Genomic DNA, 24,360 nt, shown 5'->3' on the forward strand with positions numbered 1-24,360 from the left:
GGGATAATGGGAATATGGAGGAAGGCTTCTCAGATGCAGAGTCAACCCGGTATAAACAGGGGAAGAAATTTGTGACATTTGGTCAGCATGGGCATCAGATTGGGATAATATTTTTTATTCTCAGATGTTTCTCGAGGTTGTCAGCACAGCAGCGTTTATTCTCAGATGTTTCTCGAGGTTGTCAGCACAGCAGCGACTTCTTTACGCTACCAGGTATCCATGTGTTGGTTGCATTGCAGAGATGTCAAAGAAACATGGATGCACAGCAACAATCTTTCTATGCTATCAGTATATTATAGGAAGTAGTTTGCAACGTGGCGTTGCATATAGAGGGTACTAGCAGCCATTGCTGACCACTGACTAGTCATCGATGAGATGAAAATTCCATTGCAAAAGTTAAACTAGAAGTAACTGATCGTTCAAGACTGCATGGCCTCCACCATAACAAAATCTCCACATCCTTTTTTAGTTCTCTTTGCCCATCACATCCATGGCGATCACACGTTTGCTCCTCCAGCTGCTTGCTCTTACCTCCACTGTCATCTTCCTCTTTCTCGCCCCGGCTTCCCGCTCCATCGACGCCGGTGATGACCTCCACGCTCTCCTATCATTCAGATCCCACATAGCAAAGGATCATTCGGGTGCACTGTCTTCCTGGAGTGTTGTCAGCAATGGCACCTCTGATGGCACCAATGGCTTCTGCTCATGGAGAGGCGTGACGTGCTCCAGTGGTGCGCGCCATCGTCGTGTCGTCTCTTTGCGCGTGCAGGGTCTTGGCCTCGTTGGCACCATCTCACCTCTTCTTGGCAACCTCACCGGACTCCGAGAGCTCGATCTGTCAGACAACAAGCTTGAAGGTGAGATCCCTCCTAGCCTTGCAAGATGCTTGGCACTGCAGAGGCTCAACTTGAGTGTCAATTTCTTGTCTGGTGTGATCCCTCCATCCATTGGTCAGCTGTCAAAGCTTGAGGTTCTGAATATTCGCCATAACAATATCTCGGGTTATGTACCATCTACATTTGCAAATCTTACTGCCCTCACCATGTTCAGTATTGCTGATAACTATGTTCATGGACAAATCCCATCATGGCTGGGCAATTTGACCGCGCTAGAAAGTTTTAACATTGCGGGTAATATGATGAGGGGCAGTGTTCCTGAGGCTATATCTCAGCTTACAAACCTTGAAGCTTTGACTATATCTGGAAACGGATTAGAAGGTGAGATTCCTGCATCATTGTTTAATTTGTCCTCCCTTAAGGTGTTTAATCTTGGGTCGAACAACATATCAGGTTCTCTGCCTACAGATATTGGCCTTACACTTCCCAATCTAAGGTATTTTATTGCCTTCTACAATAGACTTGAAGGACAAATTCCAGCCTCCTTTTCAAACATCTCTGTCCTTGAAAAATTCATCCTCCACGGAAATAGATTCCGAGGCCGAATTCCACCAAATAGTGGTATCAATGGCCAATTAACAGTATTTGAAGTGGGTAACAATGAGCTTCAAGCTACAGAGCCGAGGGATTGGGAATTTTTAACATCCTTGGCTAACTGCAGCAATCTAATCTACATCAATCTTCAACTGAATAACCTGTCAGGCATTTTGCCAAATACAATTGCTAATCTCTCACTAGAGCTCCAGAGCATTAGATTGGGAGGAAATCAAATTTCTGGGATTTTACCTAAAGGAATAGGGAGGTATGCCAAACTCACAAGCCTTGAGTTTGCAGATAACCTTTTCACTGGCACTATACCTTCAGATATTGGAAAGCTCACTAATCTCCATGAGTTGCTTCTGTTTTCAAATGGATTCCAGGGAGAGATTCCATCATCCATAGGCAACATGACACAACTAAATCAGCTTCTTCTGTCTGGTAACTATCTTGAGGGTAGAATTCCAGCAACTATTGGCAACCTAAGCAAGTTAACTTCTATGGACCTTTCAAGTAATCTTTTGAGTGGGCAAATCCCAGAAGAGATTATCAGAATTTCTTCCCTGACTGAAGCACTTAATCTCTCAAACAATGCATTAAGTGGCCCCATTTCTCCGTATATTGGGAACTTGGTCAATGTTGGCATAATTGATCTCTCATCAAATAAATTGTCTGGTCAGATCCCAAGCACCCTTGGTAATTGCCTTGCATTGCAATTTTTATACTTGCAAGCAAATCTCCTCCACGGACTAATCCCAAAAGAGCTCAATAAACTTAGGGGCTTAGAAGTGTTGGATCTCTCTAACAACAAATTTGCAGGACCCATCCCTGAATTCCTTGAGAACTTCCAGCTTCTGAAGAATCTGAACCTTTCATTCAATAACCTATCTGGTATGGTGCCAGATAAGGGGATATTCTCTAATGCAAGTGCTGTATCACTTGTAAGTAATGATATGCTATGTGGAGGCCCTATGTTCTTTCATTTCCCGCCATGCCCATTTCAATCTTCCGATAAGCCTGCGCATCGTTCGGTGGTGCATATCTTGATCTTTCTGATTGTGGGAGCATTCGTCTTTGTTATTGTTTGCATTGCTACATGCTACTGCATCAAGAGGCTAAGGGAAAAGTCATCCAAAGTTAATCAAGATCAAGGTAGCAAATTTATCGATGAGATGTATCAGAGGATATCGTATAATGAGTTAAATGTCGCAACGGGTTCATTCTCTGCGGAAAATTTGATCGGCCGTGGAAGCTTTGGTAGTGTATATAGAGGAAACTTAACTTGTGGTTCAAATGTAATCACTGTAGCAGTGAAGGTTCTTGATCTCCATCAGACCAGAGCAGCCAGGAGCTTCATGTCCGAGTGCAATGCCCTAAAACGGATTCGACATCGGAACCTAGTCAGGATTATCACTGTTTGTGATAGCTTGGACAACAATGGTGATGAATTTAAGGCACTTGTATTAGAGTTTATCTCCAATGGAAACCTTGACACATGGCTACATCCAAGCACAGAAAATACTTCCTACATACCTGGGAAGCTAAGCTTGATGCAAAGATTAAACATTGCTCTTGATGTTGCAGAGGCACTGGAGTATCTTCACCATCACATTAGTTCTTCCATTGCTCACTGCGATATTAAACCAAGTAATGTTCTTCTTGATAAGGATATGACTGCACATATTGGTGACTTCAGTTTAGCAAGAATAATGAGTGCAGAAGCAGAAGGCCAATGCTTGGGTGAGAGTAGCTCAGTTGGAATTAAAGGCACTATTGGGTACTTAGCACCAGGTATGTAACTACAGGATGTAATTCGAATTCTACTGTCTTAATTTCTGTTCCTGCTCCGTTTTGTTTGCACCAGTTATTTTAGGTATTTTTACCTCTACAGTTCTGAACTGGTAAACTCAGTTCATAGATAGTTATCTTTCGTTTAGTCTGAAAGTGCACCAATAATTGATTTGTAGCATTCAGTCCATTACAAAACTGATTTAACCCTCTCCCTTTTTTTTTTGTTGGTCTGAAGAATATGGCATGGGGACAGAAATTTCTAGAGAAGGTGACATATACAGCTACGGTGTTCTACTGCTGGAAATGCTTACTGGTAGAAGACCAACTGACACAATGTTTCATGATGATATGAGTCTTCCAAAGTATGTTGAGATGGCCTATCCTGATAATTTGTTGGAAATTATGGACAACGCAATACCACAGGACGGAAATTCCCAAGATATTGTAGATTGGTTTATTGCTCCTATTTCAAGAATTGGTTTAGCGTGTTGCAGGGACTCTGCAAGTCAGAGAATGAGAATGAATGAGGTAGTGAAAGAATTGAGTGGCATAAAGGAGGTATGCGAATCTAAATTCGAGGAATTTTATCTTTGTTCAGTGTAAGTGGCGGTAATACAAGACTTGGTACGTTATTTGTATAAGTGAATGGTAGACGATATTTTATATCAATCGTATGAAATGTTTGAACATTAACTATTTAATGTTTAAAGTCAGAAATGTGTGGTATGATTAACACGGCATCACTGTACATTACATGGCAGCAAGAAAGGAAAGACGCATTGAGCATGCATGCATCCAACAGCAAAGGTTTCCATGGGGTGTAGAAGAGATTATAGATCGATTACCTTTCTCATTCAAATATAAGAATTTCTTACAATATAAGAATTTCTTACAATATCTCATCCAACCAGAAGTATGAGCATTTTTGCCGGTGTCACATACCGTTAGCAAGCTGTCACGTAGGACTGTAGGAGTAGATAATTGTTCTGAACATAGCCTTTTAGTATTGGAAGTTAAGCTCCAGCCTCCAGGTCAGGCGATCAGTAGTTCAGTACAATCTCGCGAAATCGTCATTAGCTAGATGAAGAATGTCACGCTATTTCTTACTTTGAAGTTAGAAGAAATTTCTGATGCGTATGCAACGTGAAGCAAATGAAATGGCGATTCCTTTGCATGGAAAAAGTACACCGACCGCCCCTTCCCCCGCCGCCGCGTCGCCGCTCCGCCCCCGACCGCCCGCGCGCCGCGCCTCCACCGGCCGGCCGCGCACCGCCCCTTCCCCCGCCGCCGCTTCGCCGCGTGGCTGGTCACCGGCAGCCGGTCACCTACGCGCCGTGTCGCCTGTCGCAATCGGAGAGAACGGAGAGAGATGAAGATGGGAGAGAAGAGAGGAAAAGAGAGAGAAGACTGATGTGGTAATGCTGACATGTGGAGCCCACGTGGGTCCCACGCTGACTCAGCCGCCACGTAGGATAAAACCAGGGCCAAGATCACCGGAGGATCTAAACTAAACGGTTTTGTTAGTTGAGGGACGTCCGGCATCTAGTTTTGCGGTTAGGGGACGATTTTGTAACTCGATGACAAGTTGAGGGACCTTCGGTGTACTTTTTCCCCTTTGCATTGATCTGTACTTCGTACCGTACCAAGGCCCATCGTGCTTCTTGACAAAACGGGCTGTCCCAAGGCCCATCGAGCTATCTTGTCAGAGACTCGGAGTGAGGGGTGCGGGCCGAGCACGGCGGAATGGCACATTTGGGCTGTTCGTGCCGGGCCGGCCTAGATATAGCCCAGTCCAAGCCGCTCAGAGGCCTTGGGCGAGGCCGTTGCTGCGTACTCGCTTCCCTCAATTTATCGTTGAAATTCATCCAGAACCGCCCTCAACTCCTAAAAATCAATGAAGATTTTAAAATGGTTTGAACGGTAGTTTCAACTAACATGACATCTACGTGACATTTTAAACTTTTAAAAAATATGGGAACAATGTGTCAACAAGTATTTGGTTAACAATAAAAAGATACAGCATGTCACGCTCTGAAGTTCCCCTCCTTGCTTTAAAATTTATTAAATAAATCGTCCAAAGAAATTAGTTTAATTTAACCTAGAGCTAATTCCTTAATTAATAAATGCAAATAATAATCGGAATCGACATGTGGAATTTTTCTTAGATTCTACATGTCAAAATATGCTAACAGGATTTTTTAGTGGAATTTTCAGAGCCTTGGAAATAATTTTAACCAATTAAAAATGAGCATGTGCAATATTTGGATCCCTGGAAAATTCCCCTTTTCCTTTTTTCTCTCTTTTTCTTCCTTTTTCCTTTGTTGGGCCGTCGGCCCAACTCTCCTCCCGCGCGCGCGCCCCCCCCCCTCCTTCTTGGGCCGGCCCGTGGCCATGGCCCAGTCCGAGCCGCCTTCCTCCCCTCTGAGGTTCACCGACAGGTGGGGCCCACCTGTCGGCCCCTTCTTCCACCCCCAGCCGCCCACGCGGCCGCACCAAGCAGGCAACCGCCGACCACGCCGTGGCCTTCCCGCCTCTCCGCGCCCCACTCCGCCCGTGCTCCGCACCCACGTCGCCGCCCACCTTCCCCACGCCTCCCGCAAGCCCGCACGCCCGCAAATGGCGGGGGATTTGAAATCCCCAACCCCACTCTCTCTCCTCCTCCACCTTCCCCATTTCGCCGGCGCAATAGGGCCCCCTCCTGGCCACGACTCGTCTCCCTCGCTCCTATTTAAGCACCGCCGCACCTCCCTCTCTCCTTTTCCTTTCGTCGCCGCACTCTCTTGAGCCCTCTATCACCGCCGCGCCGCTCTCCCCTAGCGCCACCGTCGCCGCCACTCTCCGGCCGCCCGCCGCCACTGCTAGCGTCGTCGCCACGCCGCGCAACCACCGCCACTAGCTTCGCCGTTGCGAGGGCTACCCCGTCCAACACTCGGTTGACGCAAATCGTCGCCGTAGCTCCATTCTCCTCGCGCTCCGGTGAGCACCACCATTGCCGCCGTCTTCGGCCGGCGAATCCGCTCGCCGTGGACCACCCTTCTCCCTCTAATCCCTCTCATTTTGTTCCCTAGGTGGTCCCGGAGCTCGTCCGCCCGTCGCCATCGTTCTCCCGTCGCTCGTCGTCGCCGTTCACCGTCGCTCCTCCCCCGCGCCGGCCGAGCCCCTTGGTGAGGATCGGTCTCCCTCCCTTCCTCTCCCTCTCTCTCTCTCTCTGTCGCGCCGCCGCGTCGCCACATACCGCCGCTCCTCGTCGCTCACCGTCTTGCGCCGCCGGTCGCTGCCGGTGTCCGTGCCGTGCCGCCGCACGCCATGCACGGGCCGGCTTGAGCCACCCGTGCACTGCCCAGCCGCGAGCCGCTACAGCCGTCCGATCTACCGCTCGGTAGATCGGGGCCGTTCAGCTGCCGCCCGCGTGGCCGTCCACATGGCCGCCACGTCGGCGCCACGTGTGCGCCACGTGGTGCTCCTCTCCGCGGTCCCGTGGACTCGGTCCACAGTAGACCGGCGCCCTTGAGTCTATGACAAGTGGGGCCCATCTGTCGGCGCCAACCCCCTTGATGATGTCAGCAGGGACCTTTATTGCGCAATAAAATCCATTAAGGCATTTTCTTTTATAGTAAAAACACATTTAATCTTCTAAAATTCATATCTAATTCATCCGAGCTCTGTTTAAGTCCATTCAAGTCTCAGTAAATTCATAAAAATTCATAGAATCCATTAAAAATGGTTTTGTTCTCTGTTTCAGTAGACTTATAGCATGTTTTGCTTGTGTGCTTTGTTTGTCGCGTAGATGTTCGTCGATCCGCGGTTTCTCGAAGACGTTGCTGTGGTCTCATTAGTGCGAGAGCAAGGCAAGTCATGCATTACGATTGATCATATTGTACCCAATTTATAAATGTCCCACATTTCTATTAAATGTTGCATTGTTTTACAATATCATGTGGGATGGGTCCTACTACTCAGCCATATCTTGTTTACCTTATGCCATTGATAACTTGGGTATTAAAATGATTAGATGTTGGTTTAGGGAATGCTTAGCCATGCTTAGTTCAACTAGTACACAGAGGGGGAATTACCTTAAGGCATAGACTTTGATTACTGGCATAGCTTTGGAATAGAGCCACCGTAATGGTGTTAGTTAATTAAAATACACTACATGGTGGGCTGTGGGTGCATAGTTTTGCTAGTTGTGCCCATGGCGATTAAGGACCGATTCGCGGGAAACCCTGGAAGAATTTATCGTGCTTACCACAAGCCAGCGTGGGCAACGGCTGGGCTTGTAGTGTAGCTTTCCTCTAGCCGACGTACCCAGGCGAGGGTAGGCGTGATGGAGTTGGGTCGGCCGGGGTGTTCGGTTGATCGGTTTCCGGATTCACTGTGGCATGAGAGGGGGGGCTGCCCGTTGCCTGCTGGGGACGGGGGCGAACCCTGAGGTGTGGTGCGATCGGTTAGAGGGGGTTATGCGAAGGGTCCTGTCACGGCCTCTTTCCGGTATATCATGGTGGCATGTCGGCGCACGGAAATGTGTTGTGGGGTTGTGTCTTGTGGGTACAGTTGTACACCTCTGATCAGAGTAAAACTATTCGAATAGCCGTGCCCGCGGTTATGGGCGGTCGACCAGATTCACCGTGATTAGTCTCACCCCTAGTTAGCTAATGGAACTGGTTAGTTCAAGTGGTGGTTTGGGCCTGTCTCAACGTGGTGAAGCGTTGAGCAGTGATTGGTTAATATGGATTAATTACTACCATTGTTTTACTGCTTTCAACTATTGCTTTTAAATGCTAGCTTTATGTAAAAGAACCTTTAGCCTCCCTTGGATATATCCTGCATCATACCTCCTCTTCTGGCATGATTTGCTGAGTACAATGGGTAGTACTCAGTCTTGCTCTCTTTTCCCCCACACAGAGTTGAAACCCTTCTCAGTTGAAGATGTCTCGAAGAAGTTGGTTTCGTCGCTGCCGTCAAGGATGCCTGTGGAATGGAGTCGCCTCGCTGCAGGAGTCAAGTCTTCAGGCTTAGCTCGCTTTTATCTTTTTCCGCTGCATTTGTAATCTTTTATATTTTTGTAAGACGTGGATCTGTATGTCAACAATTATCGTTTGTGTACCCTGGCTGGTCCTGGACAGGGGTTTAATACACATTCAGCTTAGAAATTCTGGTTCGTGAATTTCTGAACGTGACACAGCAGGACCTTTAGTAGTAGTAGTCGGCGGAGACGCGGGTGGTGATGCCCTCGGCGATAACGATGTCAGATGCGGGGAGGGGCATGCCGTGCAGTTCGACGCTTTCCCCTACGACTACGCCAACATGACCTCGCTGCTGCTATACAGCGCTCGCCTTTACCTCGTCGGAATCCAAGCGGCACATGTCAGTGCACCACCCGGGCATGGCGCCGCGGCGGTGAGGTGGGGAGTGCCGAGCTGAGGTCAGGCGCGTGTGCTACTTGGTCAAGATGTCGTTCTTCGTACAGGCAGCACCGCAGCAGGCGATGAGAAGGGTAGTTTCGAAGGTGGCCAAACAGCTTTTGAACACCACCCACCAGCTAGCGCTTCTATCCGGCTCCAACCACCTCGCACCGCCATCTCGGTCGTCCAAACTCTAGCTCTTCCAACCATGGCGACAGCTAGGGTTTCCCAAACCCTTTTTAGAGTGGTTACCGTCACCCCACTTTACCACACGTGATGTGGTAACCGCACGGTTTTATAATTAGGATAGGGTAGTTGTAAAAAAATAATACTTCCACGCATAGGAATCTAGAAGGTTGATCTAAAGCTACAGGAGCAAGCACGAATTCTGCTCAAACGGAAGAGATCAGAAGCAACCTGATAGATGATTAGACCATGCTAATGGATGGATGGGGCGGCTAGGCAGCTACTCCCTCCGTCCCATAATATAAGTGATTTTGACTTTTTGCTTGTACTGTTTGACTCGTCTTATTAAAAAAAAATTTATGCAAATATAAAAAACGAAAAGTTGTGCTTAAAGTACTTGGGATAATAAAGTAAGTCACAAATAAAGATGGGTCCACCTGTCAGTGACTAAGTAAATCCATGAATTCGTATAAAATACAAAAATGTGGAGCGAAATCCTATTAAAAAAATGTCTATGTTGGATTAAAAAATACAACAAGATCGTGCATAATAACTTTAAAATTTATAGGAAATTCATAAATTGTGAAAAGAATACCAAAATGATAGGAAAAATCCTATATAAAGTGGTAAGTCCATATTGTGTTCAAATAAAATAGACTAAGAGTAGATTATACCTTTATTATTCCTAGAAAATCCATGAATTGTTTAAAAAAATACCAAAATGATGGGGAAAATCTTATATAAAAAATGAGTAAATTTCATAAAACTACATATAGTTCGATCAAATTATCACAAACTACATATTTAAGTTAATGTTTCACAAAACTACAGATTTAACAATAAATTTATCACAAAACTATAAGTTTAAGGGTAAGTATCGCAAAACTATAGATTTAATAATAAAATTATCATAAAAGTATAGTTTTTGGGTTTAAATCCTTGGCACTAATGCCATGTATGAGTTATACATATCAAAGTTTTGTGATTAAATTTATAGTAACCCTGTAGTTTTGTGATGACTTTGTTACTAAATTTGTAGTTTTGTGATGTTTTACTTAAACTTGTAGTTTTGTGAAAAATTTAGAGTTAAGTATATAGTTTTGGGATACATCATGTTAAATCTTAATGTTGTAATAATTTGGTCAAATTACCTGTAGTTTTGTGAAATTTACTCTAAAAATGGTAAATCCATATTGTGTTCAAATAAAATACAACAGAGTGGATTATACTTTAATAATTTGGGAAATCCATAACTTGTTGAAATAAATAACAAAATGAGTGAAGATAGCCCTTATATATGACTATTACATAATAATCCATAAGAACATTAGCGACATAAATACAATGATCATTGGAATCATATACGTACGTTATCCTCTAACGTTCTTCCTCACTCCATCCTTTCACATGTACGGCTTCACGGTATTCTCAGTAGTGGCTTCTACAAGTTTAATCTTATTTAGAAATTGAGCATACACGGGCATGCTATCATAATCTCTGACATCTTCGACCCCATCGATTCCCAAGATCTTTTACTTTTCGGGTAGAACTATTTATTTTTTTTCACATTCTTAGGGTCCGTTACGTGGAATACATGTGACACGTGATCAGCGAGTACCCACGGGTCATCCTTGTGACCTACATTGTCGAGGTCAACAATAGTAACCGTATTTGTCAACATAAACACCACTTAGGTGTTTGACCCAGTTGCACTTAAACAAAGGGATTTGCATTATGAGACCATAGTCGACTTCCCAGATTTTTTCAATGAATCTAAAGTTTTTTTTTTTTTTTTGCTGCGAGGCATCCATTGCCTCCAATCGAACTCCGCTGTTTTAAGTGACGGTCTTATTATCCTGAGCTTTTCATGTAAAACGGGTATATCCTTGCCATGAATTGACTGTACTTAATGGACCACATAACAACCATTTCATGGTAATTTCATCAGTGGTTTCTCCATCCAGTAATTTAAGTTCTCCCAACCAATCTGTGAAGCAATGCTTGTATTCTTTCATGATCCACTCATTTCATGATTTTGAGGTGTTGCGATGTATGGCTCAAGTATAGCAAGCTGTTGAAGAATGTTATAGTAAGCTTCTCGAACTAGATTGACGAATCTCTTCTTTCCCTTCACCCCCCTCCTAGCCAATCTGCCTCTTGTCGAGATATTGATACTCCAATTACCTTTTCATTTTTTAGGTAATTGATACAGTTAGGGGTGGGCGTTCGGTTTTTCCGGTTTAATCGGTTTGGTTTGATAGGTTTATCTATGGATCAGTTTTTGGAAAATGACTACCGAACAAAGATTGGGGAAAAATAAAACTGGACCGATAGAGCCGATCGCATTCGGTTCGGTTTATCGGTTATTCGTTTTTACCAAATAATTAGGTGGTGCATATGACTAGGAGTCAATTTAGCTTAGATATGCAAGGAAACAATTAGGCGAGTGGTGAGAGATTGATGGCTTAATTAGCGCACGCGCATGCGCCAAGGCAGGATCGCATCTGCTTGTCTCTCTTGAGTTGGTATGGGCCTTGAACTGACTTGGGCCTGAATTGCTGAGCCAACATAAGGTTACAATCTAGTACCTCGGTTTATATGGTATTATCGGTTTCAATCTAACAGAAACTGAACCGTACACCGATCACCGAAGCACGTTAAAAAGAAAACCGAACGTCACTCCGAACACCTAGAAAACCGTTGTTTCAGTTCAGTTCGGTGTGCGGTTTTGGGGAAAATTGTGCCCACCCCTAGATACAGCACTCGATGACCTCTTCTGTACTTTGCCCCTCAATCATTGAACCCTTTGGGTAGGCATGATTCTGTCTGTAGCCCTTTGAAATGGCTATGTAACGCTCGCACGACCATATTTGATGTAGATACAATGGGCCAAGTATAATTATCTGAGACACTATATGAACCATGAGGTACTCCATCATATTAAAATATGATGGGAGGGAAGCATATCTCAAGTTCGCGTTGGGTCCCATGTGAGCATGAATGAAGAAGTGCTAACTATTCAAGATTGATGACCTTCTATGATACTACATTAAACTAGCACAACTTTATGATAGCAACCTTTATATGTTCTGGTTTAATGGTCCTTACACTACTACGGAAAGGCTTAATGGTGCCGGTTGGGAAACCCCCTTAGGTGCCGGTTTTCCCAACCGGCACCACTAAGGCGGCACAGATAAGATTTTCATTAGTGTCGGTTTTACAACCGACACCGATAACAAATGTAGGTGCCGGTTGTGGGGTTTCCAACCGGCACCTAAGATGTTTCCACGAGCCAAAAAAAACGGCTTGATGCATCGGCTCGATTTTTGAGCTGATGCATCGAGCAGCTCCCAATCATCAGAATCAAGAACACATCCATCAATACATTTCACCATTCATCCAACAACGAAATTCAAGAACACATCCATCAACACATTTCACCATTCATCCAACAGCAAATTAAGTTCCCAATCACCCAAATCAAGAACACATCCAACATCACAGACCCATTAAACAATAAAACAGAATCAAAATCAAACACCTGCGCCAGCCTCCTCCACCACCACCGGCAGCCGCCGAGGTCCACCGCCTTTCCGCCGAGGTCGCGCCGCCGCCACTAGATCAGGCGGAGGGGAGCGCGGTTGCCGCCCTACCGCCTCCGCCGGGCCGCCGCTGCCGCCGCCCACGGGAGGACGCCGCCGGCCGCGGGAACCCACCGCCTCCCCTCCGGCCGGATCTGGCAGAGGGGAGGGCGCGGCCGCCTCCGCCTCCGCCTCCGACGCAACCTCCGCCTCCCCATGGCCCCGCTCCCCGCCACCGCCCGCTGACGCCGCCCCCACTCGCCACTGCCTCCCCTCCGGCTAGATCTGGCGGAGGGAAGGGCGCGCCACAGGGCCATTGCCTCCGCCGCTCTGCCAGGCCGGCAAAAGAGATAGAGTGGCAACTGGCGAGAGAACGAGAAAGATTGAGAGAAGACGAGAAAGAATGAGAGAGAGCAGACAGAACGAGAGCCGAGCGAGCCTTATCTCCTCGCGCGACTTAGCAGCGGACTTATCTCCTCCCCGCGTCGTGGTGGGGCCCACCGCCTCGGCTCCCACTGGCTCGGCTCAATTCGTAGGTGCTTGTTTTTATTAAAAACCGACACATATAGAATAGGTGCCGATTTTTATTTAGAACCGACACCTATAACTGTTTAAAGGTGCCGGTTTTTTGCAATTTCAACCCGTGGAGGTGGGAAAAGGCCTATAGGTGCCGGTTTTAGCACTTCCGGCACCTATAGTGGTGACACCTATTTGATATTTTGTAGTAGTGTTATAGGAATAGCGAGAAACACGATGAGCATGACATGCCAGTCGTGTGAATTATAACCGGATATCAAATAAACTTTCATGGAGACAAATCACCTGATGTTCTATATCTTCCATCAATGGTTCAAAAAATACATCAATATCAATACCAGGCTACCGGGGGCCTTGTATTAGGACACATAGTAGAACGTACTTTCACTTATAACAAAGCATGTATGAAGATGTATATGGTCAGAAGAACTGGCAAAGTGCTATATGAGCTGCTCATGTCTCTTTAAGGGTTCACTCCATCAATACTCAGTGCAAATCTAATATTTCGTGGGTTTTTAGCAAATTATAGGTTCAGTGCACCTATGTTTTTCCAATGACGAGCATCCATTGGGTGTCGGAGCATCCTATCTTTCTTGTGCCCTTCTTAATACCAACTCATTAGTTCTGCATCTCGGGTGTTTGAGTACAAACACTTAATGTGATCTTTCATAGAAAGGTACCACATCACCAGCTGGGGGGTTTTTCCTTGTTTTCCTCGAATGAGTCAGCCTCTTCTTTTTTAAAAAAAAATCAACATCTAGGGTAGTGTTGTTAGTTGATTTCTACCGGCTAGCACTACATAATGGGCATTTATCCAACGAAGTGTACTCTTTCATGTATAGGATGTAATGATTCACACACGCATGAATCTTTTCTAGACCAAGAGAAAAGGGATAGATGAATTTTTTCGCTTGACATGTGTTGGAAGGTAATGAGTTAGGCTTTGGTAGCATCATTTTCAATGTAGTAAGTTATTGAAACTACTATCAGACCAACCATATATGGCCTTCAACCTTATAAGTTCAAGCACTGATCATAATGTTGAGAACTCCCTGTCACAACTCTTTGGCTCATCGTACACAAGATCCTTCGTTGCCTTCTGTAAAGCTTCAAAATTGTCTAAACCCCTAGCTGACCCCATTAGCACCTCAGGTTCTACACAATGTAGCATTTCCTCTAACTCAATGATATTATCACCACAACTATCACCATCAGCATCCTCCATGTGTGATTGACATCCAGCCGATCTTCTTTGTCATCAGGATCCACTTGTCGCTCGCCATGATGGATCCATTTCATGTAGCCCTTCAAAAATCAACGTATCAATTATATTTCATGGCCATTTTCTGTCCATATCTCTAAAAATATTGCGTTTACAATTATATTAAAAAAACTAAATTTTCTGAAAAAATTACATATTTATAAACAAACTTAACTTTGCTTACTATGGGAATGAAAAATATAAATAATTAGGGGATGGTGATCTATAAATATAACATAGATATAGTTTTTCTACTATGTGGTGAGTGGGGAAAATACATATTCTCTCTCTCTCTCTCCTATCTAGATCTAGGTGATTGGGAAGTGGGCAATATTATACATATAATTTTGCTAATGAAAGCATCACATTTAACCACAAGGGAATGATAGAACAACATGGCATCAAGGTGTATACATAGATCCATCACAATCATAGCATAGAAAAGCATAAAAGAAAAAAAATTGCACATGGTGCTTTCACTATTTTTCATGCATAGATCCATCACAATTAATACCTACAAAAATAAAAGAAAATCATAAGAAGAGAGGAAATGTATGGATCTAACCACTGAAGAAAAATCCACCGAAAATTTTGAGTTCAAAACCTCCCCCTATATTTTGCTTGTTATTGGAGAGACCAACTTTGTGTGAATTATACAGGGCAGACAGCATAAGGTGCAGTCTACGAAAATATAACTTCACAGGTGTAGCTTTAAGACATCCGCCTAGGATAATACAATATTTGTTCAGGTGGACGGCTTAAGCTGCCTACGAAGATACACCTTATACCGTCCGCCTGAGAAGATGTATCTTAATAGGTGGACAGCCATTTCGCCCCCCACCCCCCCCCCCCCATCCCTCATATTGCATGTGGATGTATGGTGCAAAAGAAAAAAAACTCACCTACAAAGTAAAAAGCATATCGTCTACTAAAATCATTTTTCTAGCATTGTTTGATACCTATTAATTTATCCTGGATTTTCTACCAATTAACTTGTTTTAAGTCAAGTAACTTATCGGCCGGCTAGCCCCGTGAGTGTCTGTTTTTGGTGCAGAAACCAAATGCTTTGGTTCTCTAAAGATAATTGTCGAAGGCAGCATTGGTAGCATGTGACGTGATACCTAGACAGGAAACCTCTCTTCATCCATCCCCCTCTCTCTCATCTATTAATTTTAACAGCGGACAAAACCTTGATTATTAAACTAACTACGTACAACACGTAGTTGCAGTGAATGATAGATAGATTATATAGAGAGAGAGGAAAGTGGGGGAGGGAGAGTCAATGTCACATTCTTTGACCGCTCATGTGATCGATCATGCACCAGAGAGAGAGAAGAGATCAGGGAGAGAGCCTTGCATCTTTTGAGGCCGGTGGGCAGAAAAGAATCAACTATGGCAGGCATAGTGGCAAATGGCAATGAGAGAGAGAGAGAGTACTTTTATATTTCTTTTTACATCCCTGCGTTACAAAATCCGGTAGCCGGTACAGTCGTCGTATGTACGAGTAAATATAAATACTACGCGCATTTTAAATATGAAATTAGTAATTTTAATTTATTTTATAACAATCTAGATAGTAGTAAGAAATGTATATATTAGCTATTAACATCAAATAAAACTAGAGATAAATTTAGTAGACCGTATTGGATATTATAGATGAAATATTAGATTGTTGGTGAAGATTTGTATCGCAAAAAGTGAAAAGTGGAAAAGAATTGATGAAAAATCAGGTTTTTGTTTGTACTAATTCGGAGACAAACTAAATGAACCTCACCTCATGCTTTGTTGTAGAATATGTGAATAAAATGTTATGTATTATAAGAGTAATAGATACATATGTTCAAATATTGTGAAAATGGTATGAGAGGTGATGATTGGATATGCTTATAATATATAGATTTGTAGGGTTTAATAAAATGTAGATGATGTTATAAATATTTGTATGAGTTTTGATAAATAATGTTACTTGTGGATAATGATGTTGTATGTTTATATATCAAGTTTTAGGTTTGATTGGTTGTAACTATAAATGCTAAAAGAATTATGTTTGTGCGCCAAATTAGTTTGCACGAGGCGTTCGAGTCTCCCGGCTGGCGGTGTTGTGGGCTTGTGGCAGTCTCCGGATGATGATCAGTGATGGCCATAGCGTTTTCGTGGGGCTCGATGGTTGTGGGTAATTCGTGGCACGAGCGGTTTATGCGGCAACGTCCTAGTAGGAGTGCTTAAATGTGTTTATAGTAAGACTGTTACTTTCTTTGTCCTAATATAACTAATATATATATATATATATATAGTATTTTTTAGTTGGATGGGACATATATATTCTAGTACTATGAATTTAGACAGTACTAAGATATGTCGCATCCAACCAAAAATTATTATATTTTGAGAAGGAGGGAGTACTCCAATTTATACAAATTTGTAATTTTGTGATATTTAATTTGTAACGTAGATGACGACTTAAAAATCCTCGCATCTTCTAACGTGTCATCACCAGTGATGTCTTAAAAGGACCAGTTAGTATTATTTATATCTGTAATGGCTGTGCATATCAATCGTTGTATCTGCTTGTGGTTGTGCCCATATGACGTGGTTACACGGTTGAAGAAACGAGTGTGAGTTCTAAAAAAAAAAGAAACGAGTGTGTAATCTTTCAATATTTTTGGAAAATATGAAAATTACACTTTCTTTTACTAATGTTATGTTTGGCTAAGGAGCACATCTTTTTCCATATTCCTAATAACCTGAAAAGTGACTTTCAAATATATTTTAGTCATACTGGAAAAAAATACCGGTGTTTTACAACAGGTGAAGATAACTTTCACGATCGATAAAAACTCTATCAATTTAAATGACAAACCGGAACAAGACAAACAAAATAATAGCAAAAAAAAAAGTCAGAAATCATATATAGCATTGATCCCGGTTGTGCTTGCTTCATGTCTCATCACACGAAGAATCTCTTATCTACACCTTTCCATAGCCTCACAAATTGATCGGGTGACTATTTCATAAGTTGGCGCATGCGCATTTGGTTATACCTCATCGATCAAAGATTGAAATTTTAATTATTCAATTAGTAAAAAAAATATTTTATATGAAAAACATTTGCAAAATAATAAACTTGTCACATAAACATCTTAAACAATGAGAAAAATATTTATGAAGAAAGAAATTTGAAAGATAAAAAAAGGAAATAGGGAAAAAGGAGGAAATATAAGATTATCATAAATATTGGATAAAAAAGGAAAAAAAATAAGAGAGAAAAAATACATCGATCAGGGTAAGTTTGCAGGATGGCGTGGGGCAGTTGGATTGTGCTAGGAGGGGGAGGGGTTGGGCTGGGATAGGTTGTATAATAGTTATATTAAACTCACGTCAAATTGGATACAAACGATATATAACCAACTAAAAATCAACTCAAAACACGTATGACGCACCAAAAGTCCGGTGAAAACATTTTAAATTTTTATAATAGTAGAGACAAGAATATTTGGTATGTTTAAAACTTCGAATTATATGAAAGGTGAACATACATACATATATCAAGTATACCCATTGAATACACTACTCTAGCCTCACTAAATTATCAATGAAAAGTTAGGGGGTGTTTAGATCTAGGGGTGTAAAGTTTTGGCGTGTCACATCGGGTGTTCAACTAATTACAAAATCCATCAGTAAACCACAAGACGAATTTATTAAGCCTAATTAATCCGTCATTAGCAAATGTTTACTGGAGTACCACATTGTCAAATCATGCAGCAATTAGGCTTAAAAAATTCGTCTTGTAAATTAGTCACAATATGTGCAATTAGTTATTTTTAGCCTATATTTAATACTTCATGCAAGTCTTTAAACGTTCGATATAACAGGGTGTACAAATTTTACGTGGGAACTAAACATGGCATTACTAACAATTGATGTCACGATTCTATGCCTGCGTAGTTTCAAAAGAAAAAAAAAATACTCACAAACTTAAAAAAAAAACTGGGATATTTTAGGCCTCTTTTAAAGCGTGTTTTTTTTTAACAACGAAATTGCTTCTACCCTCGATGTATCTGACATGTAATTGTTTTTGTCAACAATTAACACGAAATTTCTGCATTTCAGACCCTTGAAGTGGTATGAATGCCATTTTAGTTATTTCGGGTGACATTTACCCAGAACCCACAAATTATAAAATACCCGATCGATTGAAGTGTAAAAAGTTCTAAGATTGAAGTGTAAAAAACAAAAACAACTCCCTCGAGCCAAAGTTGTCACAATTCACTTTTGCCTCGTCTCCACCTAGCCCCTATATATTCCTCCCAATAATAAATCCAACGACAGACTGTACGGCTATACTAGTATTCTACTCGCAAGTCGCAAGCCTCATTCAATATCTCTCTCTCTCTCTCTCTCTCTCTCTCTCTCTGAACGATGGTTGGTGTGCTTGCTGCTGCTGAGCACTGATGCAGCCTTTTCTTATGGGCATTTAATACCTGAGTTATTACTGCAAGGGAGGGAGGGATCAAATGCAGGCAGTTCAATAGAAAAAGAAAAAAAAAGAAACAACCTGAGCACCAGAGTTCTTGGCTGCTCCAAGTTCGCATTGTGATCCACGGAGCCGGAGAAGGGGGCAAAACAAAACCTTATGGTTTCTTGATTCATTTCTGCTTTGGTGATTGATTCTTGGTTCCGTTTTTTGGGCCCCGATTTGGGAGGGGTTCTTGGCGATGAGGAGGCATGGGTGGCAGCTACCTTACCACCCTCTTCAGGTCCAGTTCTTGTTTATTTCTTTTGTTGTTTTCGTTTGGTATCTTTTTCTGGTGTATACTTGTTTTTGTTGCTGATTGGTATGTGCATATGCAGGTGGTGGCGATAGCGGTTTTTCTGGCACTGGGTTTTGCGTTCTATGTGTTCTTTGTGCCATTTGTGGGGAGGAGTGAGCTCCAGTATGTGCTCATGGGTCTCTACACTCCACTGGTGAGTAGCTGAAACAACTTTGCCCTCTTTAATGTGTTTCTAACCTGTTGTGTTAATTCTTCATGGCAGATAGATCTGCATCTCCTTTCAGTTTGGGGTGACTTCTTTTGCACTACTCCCTTCTGTGTTTTGGTCGGTATAATATGTGGAGAATGTTTAGGAGAAATACTACATTATGTAAGGTCCATGACATAGAGACAGGGATAAACTGCAGAGTAGTTTGTGCTTCGGAGTAGTTTAGGCTAATATAGGTCAGTTTTTTATAAATCAAGACTGACGACATGCCATGGTGAAAATCTTTGATGCCACTAATATGCCTATGCTTCTGCCAAAGCTATTTTAGAAGACAGAGTAATTACCTTTTTTTCTTCTCTGAAGCATTCAATCCTTACGATGTGATGAGGACCAAGGATTCGAATCCTTTATATGATGTAATCGGATGGGTAGAACTAATAGAGAGAAGACATTCAACACTGGAAGGATTGGATAAATCCACTGAATCGTAACAGGGGTAAATAGCTTAATTAAAAATTACGATACAGTCCATTTGCCTTGCTCTTGATATATAAAAATTCCATGAGATCATCAACGATGTAGCTTTCACTTTGATCAAATGACTATGCATCAAAACATAAATTTTATATCTTCAACCAACATGATTTTCATTGCAATTCGTAACTGTATACTTAAGTAACTGCACATTGATATAACAGCACATCGATGTGCTCTTGTATTGTCAACGAAATGATGAATGACAGATAAGTTTTTCTTGCAGATTACTTGTGTTGTCACATTATACATATGGTGTGCAGCAACTAATCCTGGTGATCCAGGCATTTTTAAAGCAAAGAAACATCCAAAATTAGGCAAGGATGGAAAGCAAATACAAGAAATTTCAGAGCACGAATCATGCCAGGGAGGAAAGTCGTTCAGCGATGGCTGTAGCATTGTTAATAACAGTGAGAGATTAAGCAATATGTTTGAAGGGAATGATTCATCTTCTCGGCCTGGGTTACATGGAGTTCTTTGCTTGATATGCAACCCATTCTTCTGCTTATGGAAAAGATTCTTTCACTCAGATGACCAATCTTCGGAACAGCACATGAGCGAAGAAGGCATGTTCTTTTGCAGCTTATGTGAAGTAGAGGTATGTTACAAGCTGATGTCTTCTTATGCTGAACTTTACATCTACTTTTTGAAAAAACTGGAGAATCTCTTTAAACTATAACCCATTGAGTTAAAAATGAGGATTAAAATTCTCCTCTTAAAATACTCAGTTATGCAGTGACCTGCCATGTAATTTTAGATATGAGACCATTGTCTAGTATGTTAAGTTGTTAACATCAGAAACACAGGAGCTATAATTTACAAACACTTGCAATCTGGCTTATTATACATATATTCAGGGAAAACACATTTTCTTCTTAATAAAATCTAAAAGTGCTGTAATACTGCAGAAAAAATTATGTGAATATGTTCAAAAATCACATGCCTCAACAAAAGGATGATACCTTCTAATGCATCAAAATGTTCTTATCTGGACAGTTTTACTTTATCTGTTTAAAAATGTATGACTACTGTGTAGGTGTTGCAGCATAGTAAGCATTGTAGAGTTTGTGACAAGTGTGTTGATGGTTTTGATCACCACTGCAGGGTAATTTTCTCTCTTTTTCTCTTAATGTTTTTTTTTGGAAATTATGTTTTTCTTTAAGAAATATTATTCTTAGCATACCTTCTGCTTTGATTTGTCCACAGTGGCTCAATAATTGCATAGGAAAAAGAAACTACAAAAGATTCTTCATTCTAATGGCTTCAGCTGTTCTCTTGGTAAGTAAAAACCTCCACTACAACCTTTGATGAGCATCTAAAATTTAAGAATTATTCAATTTACAGTATCCTAAAAAGAAACTCTGTTATTTTTGTATTATTCCTCGTGCCTTTAAATTTATCACTCAAGAATCAATAAATAAAAACTGCAATCCTGTAGGCTTTACATCTAGAAAGTGCTGCTATTCCATATCCACTTTTTCTGGTTGACCATTGACAGCTCTCCATGATTGTGCACATTCAGCTTATAATGCAGTGGTTAGTGGGCATTCTTGTGCTGATACTCTGTTTACTGAAGCGAGGGGAGTTCTCCGGACAGATCATCTCAAAGCTAGGAAGTAGCTTCTCAACAGCTGCTTTTGTAATTGTTGTGGTTAGTTCTCTGGAATTTGCAGCTATTTGAGAAAAAAATTCTCATATAATGTTTTAAATAGCTTTTGTTTCCTGAGTTGTAGTATCAAAATACTCAGAATTTATGAAAAAGACCATAAGTATTAAGACTTGAACAGTATGAACCCTGTAAATGTGCATTTTATTTTGGTGTGAGAACCTAACGGATACATTTTGGTCAACACTGTTTTGATTGGATGTTTCGAACTAGAACTTAAACTCTCGGTAAAAAATTAAAAGGATAATTGGTTATGTGAGATGATGGAAAAGATGCTGTCTAATGTCATATTAACCGTGTGCTATATAATGGACAGTCTGGCATAGTTGCTGGCTTGGAAATTTGAATTTTGCTTTACTAGTTTACAACATTAAAGTGTGAATGGGAAGCTATATTTAGCGTAGAATTACTGTTGCTTATAATGCACTATTGAGAATCCATCCTATTTCTTTCTAACACAAATTACTTTTGCAGATGACATGTACTTTACTAGCAATGCTTGCAACAATACCCCTTGCCCAACTTTTCTGCTTCCATGTTCTGCTTATTAAGAAAGTAAGCAATAGCTTTACCTGCAGATGATATGTACCAAGATCAGTTTTAACACAGCATAGATAGAAGTGTTATTAATGATTGTTGCCCTGTTTTCTTAACATACTAATTCATATTGGTTGCAACGACACTCAATTTTCCTCTTTTCGCTCTTATCTGAAAAGATCATAACTGTAACAAATTAAAGTGACACTCATTTTTCTGTCTACTCTGCAGTGTGCAATAGTTTTAATAAACTTAAGTGAGTTTCTTCCTCCTGTTAAGTAATAACAGTTCACCATTTTGACAAGTCTGTTCAGATATCAGTCAGACTCATAGTTACACATTGGCCCCTACAGACTGACATCAAATTGTAAAATGTGAATTGTTAAAAACATCAAGGCAAGTACAGAGATTCTTAGGAACGACAAACACATAATTTAATGTGGAAAACCCTTGCTGGAAGAAGGAAACACTGGCGCAAAACTTTTGATGATCGCTAACTACAGTGCAGGGAATTTGCAAAGAGTCGTGTACTTATTCTAGAGCTAAGTAGATGACAAATGCAGGAATATGGCCTGTACAGCAAAGCCATCCTTCACTGTCAATAGAACTCTTATGAAATTAAGATAATATTTATACTAAACCTTGATACAACAAGTTATATGTTGGAAAGGAAGGACAATAGCTCTCTCTTTCTTGAAGTTAATTCTTGGAAATAATATTATATAATGTGTTGAACATGCTTAGTCTTATGTTATTACCGAATTATGTTTATAGTCTTTTTCTGGAAGAGATAATATGCTTAGCTTTTCAAGCTATCTCTTATGGTAAAGTTGATTTACGTATTCTACTTTCTATCCACGTGTATGCAGGGCATAAGTACGTATGATTATATTGTAGCTTTGAGAGAACAAGAAGAGCAGCAAGAGGTTACTGAGCATCAAAGCCCGCAGATGTCTATTATTAGCTCTGTGACAGGGTTTAGCACAACTAGCTCATTTGCTCCTCTTCAACGTGGGTCATGGTGTACTCCGCCACGTCTATTCCTTGAAGATCAGGTATACAGAATATCAGATCATGCACATTTTCTGATTGTTGTGGGAAAAAGAAGAAAGTTTGTGTTTGAGATATTTGTCAGCTACTACTTAAAAAAAATGGATGTCTGAAATTTAGTTGTAGAATAGTTAGAAATAGCTCACTTCTAGAGTTTGGTTTGTATTATCTTTTAGAACTTTTCTTGTGTAGCTACTGTTCTACACTTGATTGTACTCATTTGTAGTGGCTAGCATGTTCTGAAGTCTGAATTCAGGTGTCAGGATGACCATGTTCCATAGATTTTTTTTTTTGGGTTATTTTTGGCACTTATTGTTATGCTGTTTCTGCAGCATGTCATTCCCCCAGAAATGCCACAGAACTCAAGCAAGAAGGCAAAGCATGCTGATGTAACCAAACGAAAACCAGCAGGACCTGTGAAAATCAGTCCCTGGACACTAGCTCGCCTTAACGCGGAGGAAGTTTCGAAGGCAGCTGCGGAGGCGAAAAAGAAGTCCAAAGTTCTTCAGCCAATCACGAGACATAAAGATCCTAAACATGACAAGAGGCGACCCAACAAGAGAGGGCAGTTTCTACCTGAACTTTCCGTCGATCACACTACGAGGACATCTGATAGCTGCACCGACAGCAACTGCAGCGACATGGACATGGAAACATGTGGCAGTTTAGCCCCACTGCAACATGAAGCGAGGAGCGTTTTCCAACCAAGCATCACATCGTCGATCAGAAACCTCACTTCATCACCTCAGAGCAGCCTGGACTCACCTGATCTTCACCCATTCCGTGTTTCAATGTCAGGAGCAGACGAACTCCGCAGTTTCATGTCACTCGCAGCATCAGAATCCACTGCTCCAAAAAGCATTGCACTTTCAAGGTCGACGAGTGGTGGGTACGAGGCCTCGGGAGGTGAGGAAAGTGATCGCATCCCGTCAAAGATCGTGCACCGGTCGTCCAATTGGGCCAATGCCATCCTCAATTCCGGTAGGCGAGAAATGGCAGCCGATCTGAACTTGCCAACATCTGAAAGATTTCTTACAAACACCAGGTTTAGCTAGCTAGTCATTTGCTGTGCTGCTAGTTGTGAATGGGCTGTAGGATTTACTGACCTGTTACTGGTTAGAAGTAGTAGTGTTGTTGCAATTGTGACCAATATCTGTTCCAGCCAAGACAATTGCCTCATATTGGGTTTAGCTGCTGTACTGCTCTAATTTGCTCTCTTGCACTCAGTTTTGTACTCTCCGTGCTCAACCTGCATGGTTGACCATAGGATACATTTGACGGATGGCATTCTTTCAACAGTTTGTTTTGCTAGAGCCCCTTTTTCATATGCAAAATTTAGACACCCATATGCTAGATCTTTTACCCGTATCTAAGTTGAATTTTATAAGCTTTTCTTTTTCAT

General features: G+C 41.8%; 2 protein-coding genes across 2 annotated transcripts; both read left to right on the forward strand.

The window, feature by feature from the left end:
* Positions 1-490: 490 nt before the first annotated feature.
* On the forward strand, positions 491-3,957 carry LOC127753075 (probable LRR receptor-like serine/threonine-protein kinase At3g47570). The gene is made up of 2 exons (XM_052278531.1): positions 491-3,224; positions 3,460-3,957. The coding sequence occupies exons 1-2, from the start codon at positions 491-493 to the stop codon at positions 3,825-3,827; spliced, it is 3,102 nt and encodes a 1,033-aa protein (XP_052134491.1). The 3' UTR covers positions 3,828-3,957.
* A 14,593-nt stretch (positions 3,958-18,550) lies between these two features.
* Positions 18,551-24,256, forward strand: LOC127752581 (probable protein S-acyltransferase 22). Its single transcript, XM_052277990.1, has 9 exons — positions 18,551-18,948; positions 19,043-19,156; positions 19,932-20,303; positions 20,742-20,810; positions 20,912-20,983; positions 21,228-21,356; positions 21,846-21,926; positions 22,778-22,963; positions 23,291-24,256. Exons 1-9 carry the CDS (start codon positions 18,907-18,909, stop codon positions 24,011-24,013), a joined length of 1,788 nt encoding a protein of 595 aa, XP_052133950.1. The 5' UTR covers positions 18,551-18,906; the 3' UTR covers positions 24,014-24,256.
* The last annotated feature ends 104 nt before the right edge of the window (positions 24,257-24,360 follow it).

Source organism: Oryza glaberrima, chromosome 10 (assembly GCF_000147395.1).
Source record: "Oryza glaberrima chromosome 10, OglaRS2, whole genome shotgun sequence".
NCBI classification, from domain to species: Eukaryota; Viridiplantae; Streptophyta; class Magnoliopsida; order Poales; family Poaceae; genus Oryza; species Oryza glaberrima.

Bases quoted from the DNA above. Each gene is read 5' to 3' on its own strand.
- LOC127752581 (XM_052277990.1), top strand. From the start codon at position 18,907: ATGAGGAGGCATGGGTGGCAGCTACCTTACCACCCTCTTCAG. The intron at 20,984-21,227 runs GTAAGTAAAAAC...GTGCACATTCAG, and splicing joins TGGCTTCAGCTGTTCTCTTG to CTTATAATGCAGTGGTTAGT. The intron at 21,357-21,845 runs GTTAGTTCTCTG...TTACTTTTGCAG, and splicing joins CTGCTTTTGTAATTGTTGTG to ATGACATGTACTTTACTAGC.
- LOC127753075 (XM_052278531.1), top strand. From the start codon at position 491: ATGGCGATCACACGTTTGCTCCTCCAGCTGCTTGCTCTTACCTCCACT. The intron at 3,225-3,459 runs GTATGTAACTAC...GTTGGTCTGAAG, and splicing joins TATTGGGTACTTAGCACCAG to AATATGGCATGGGGACAGAA.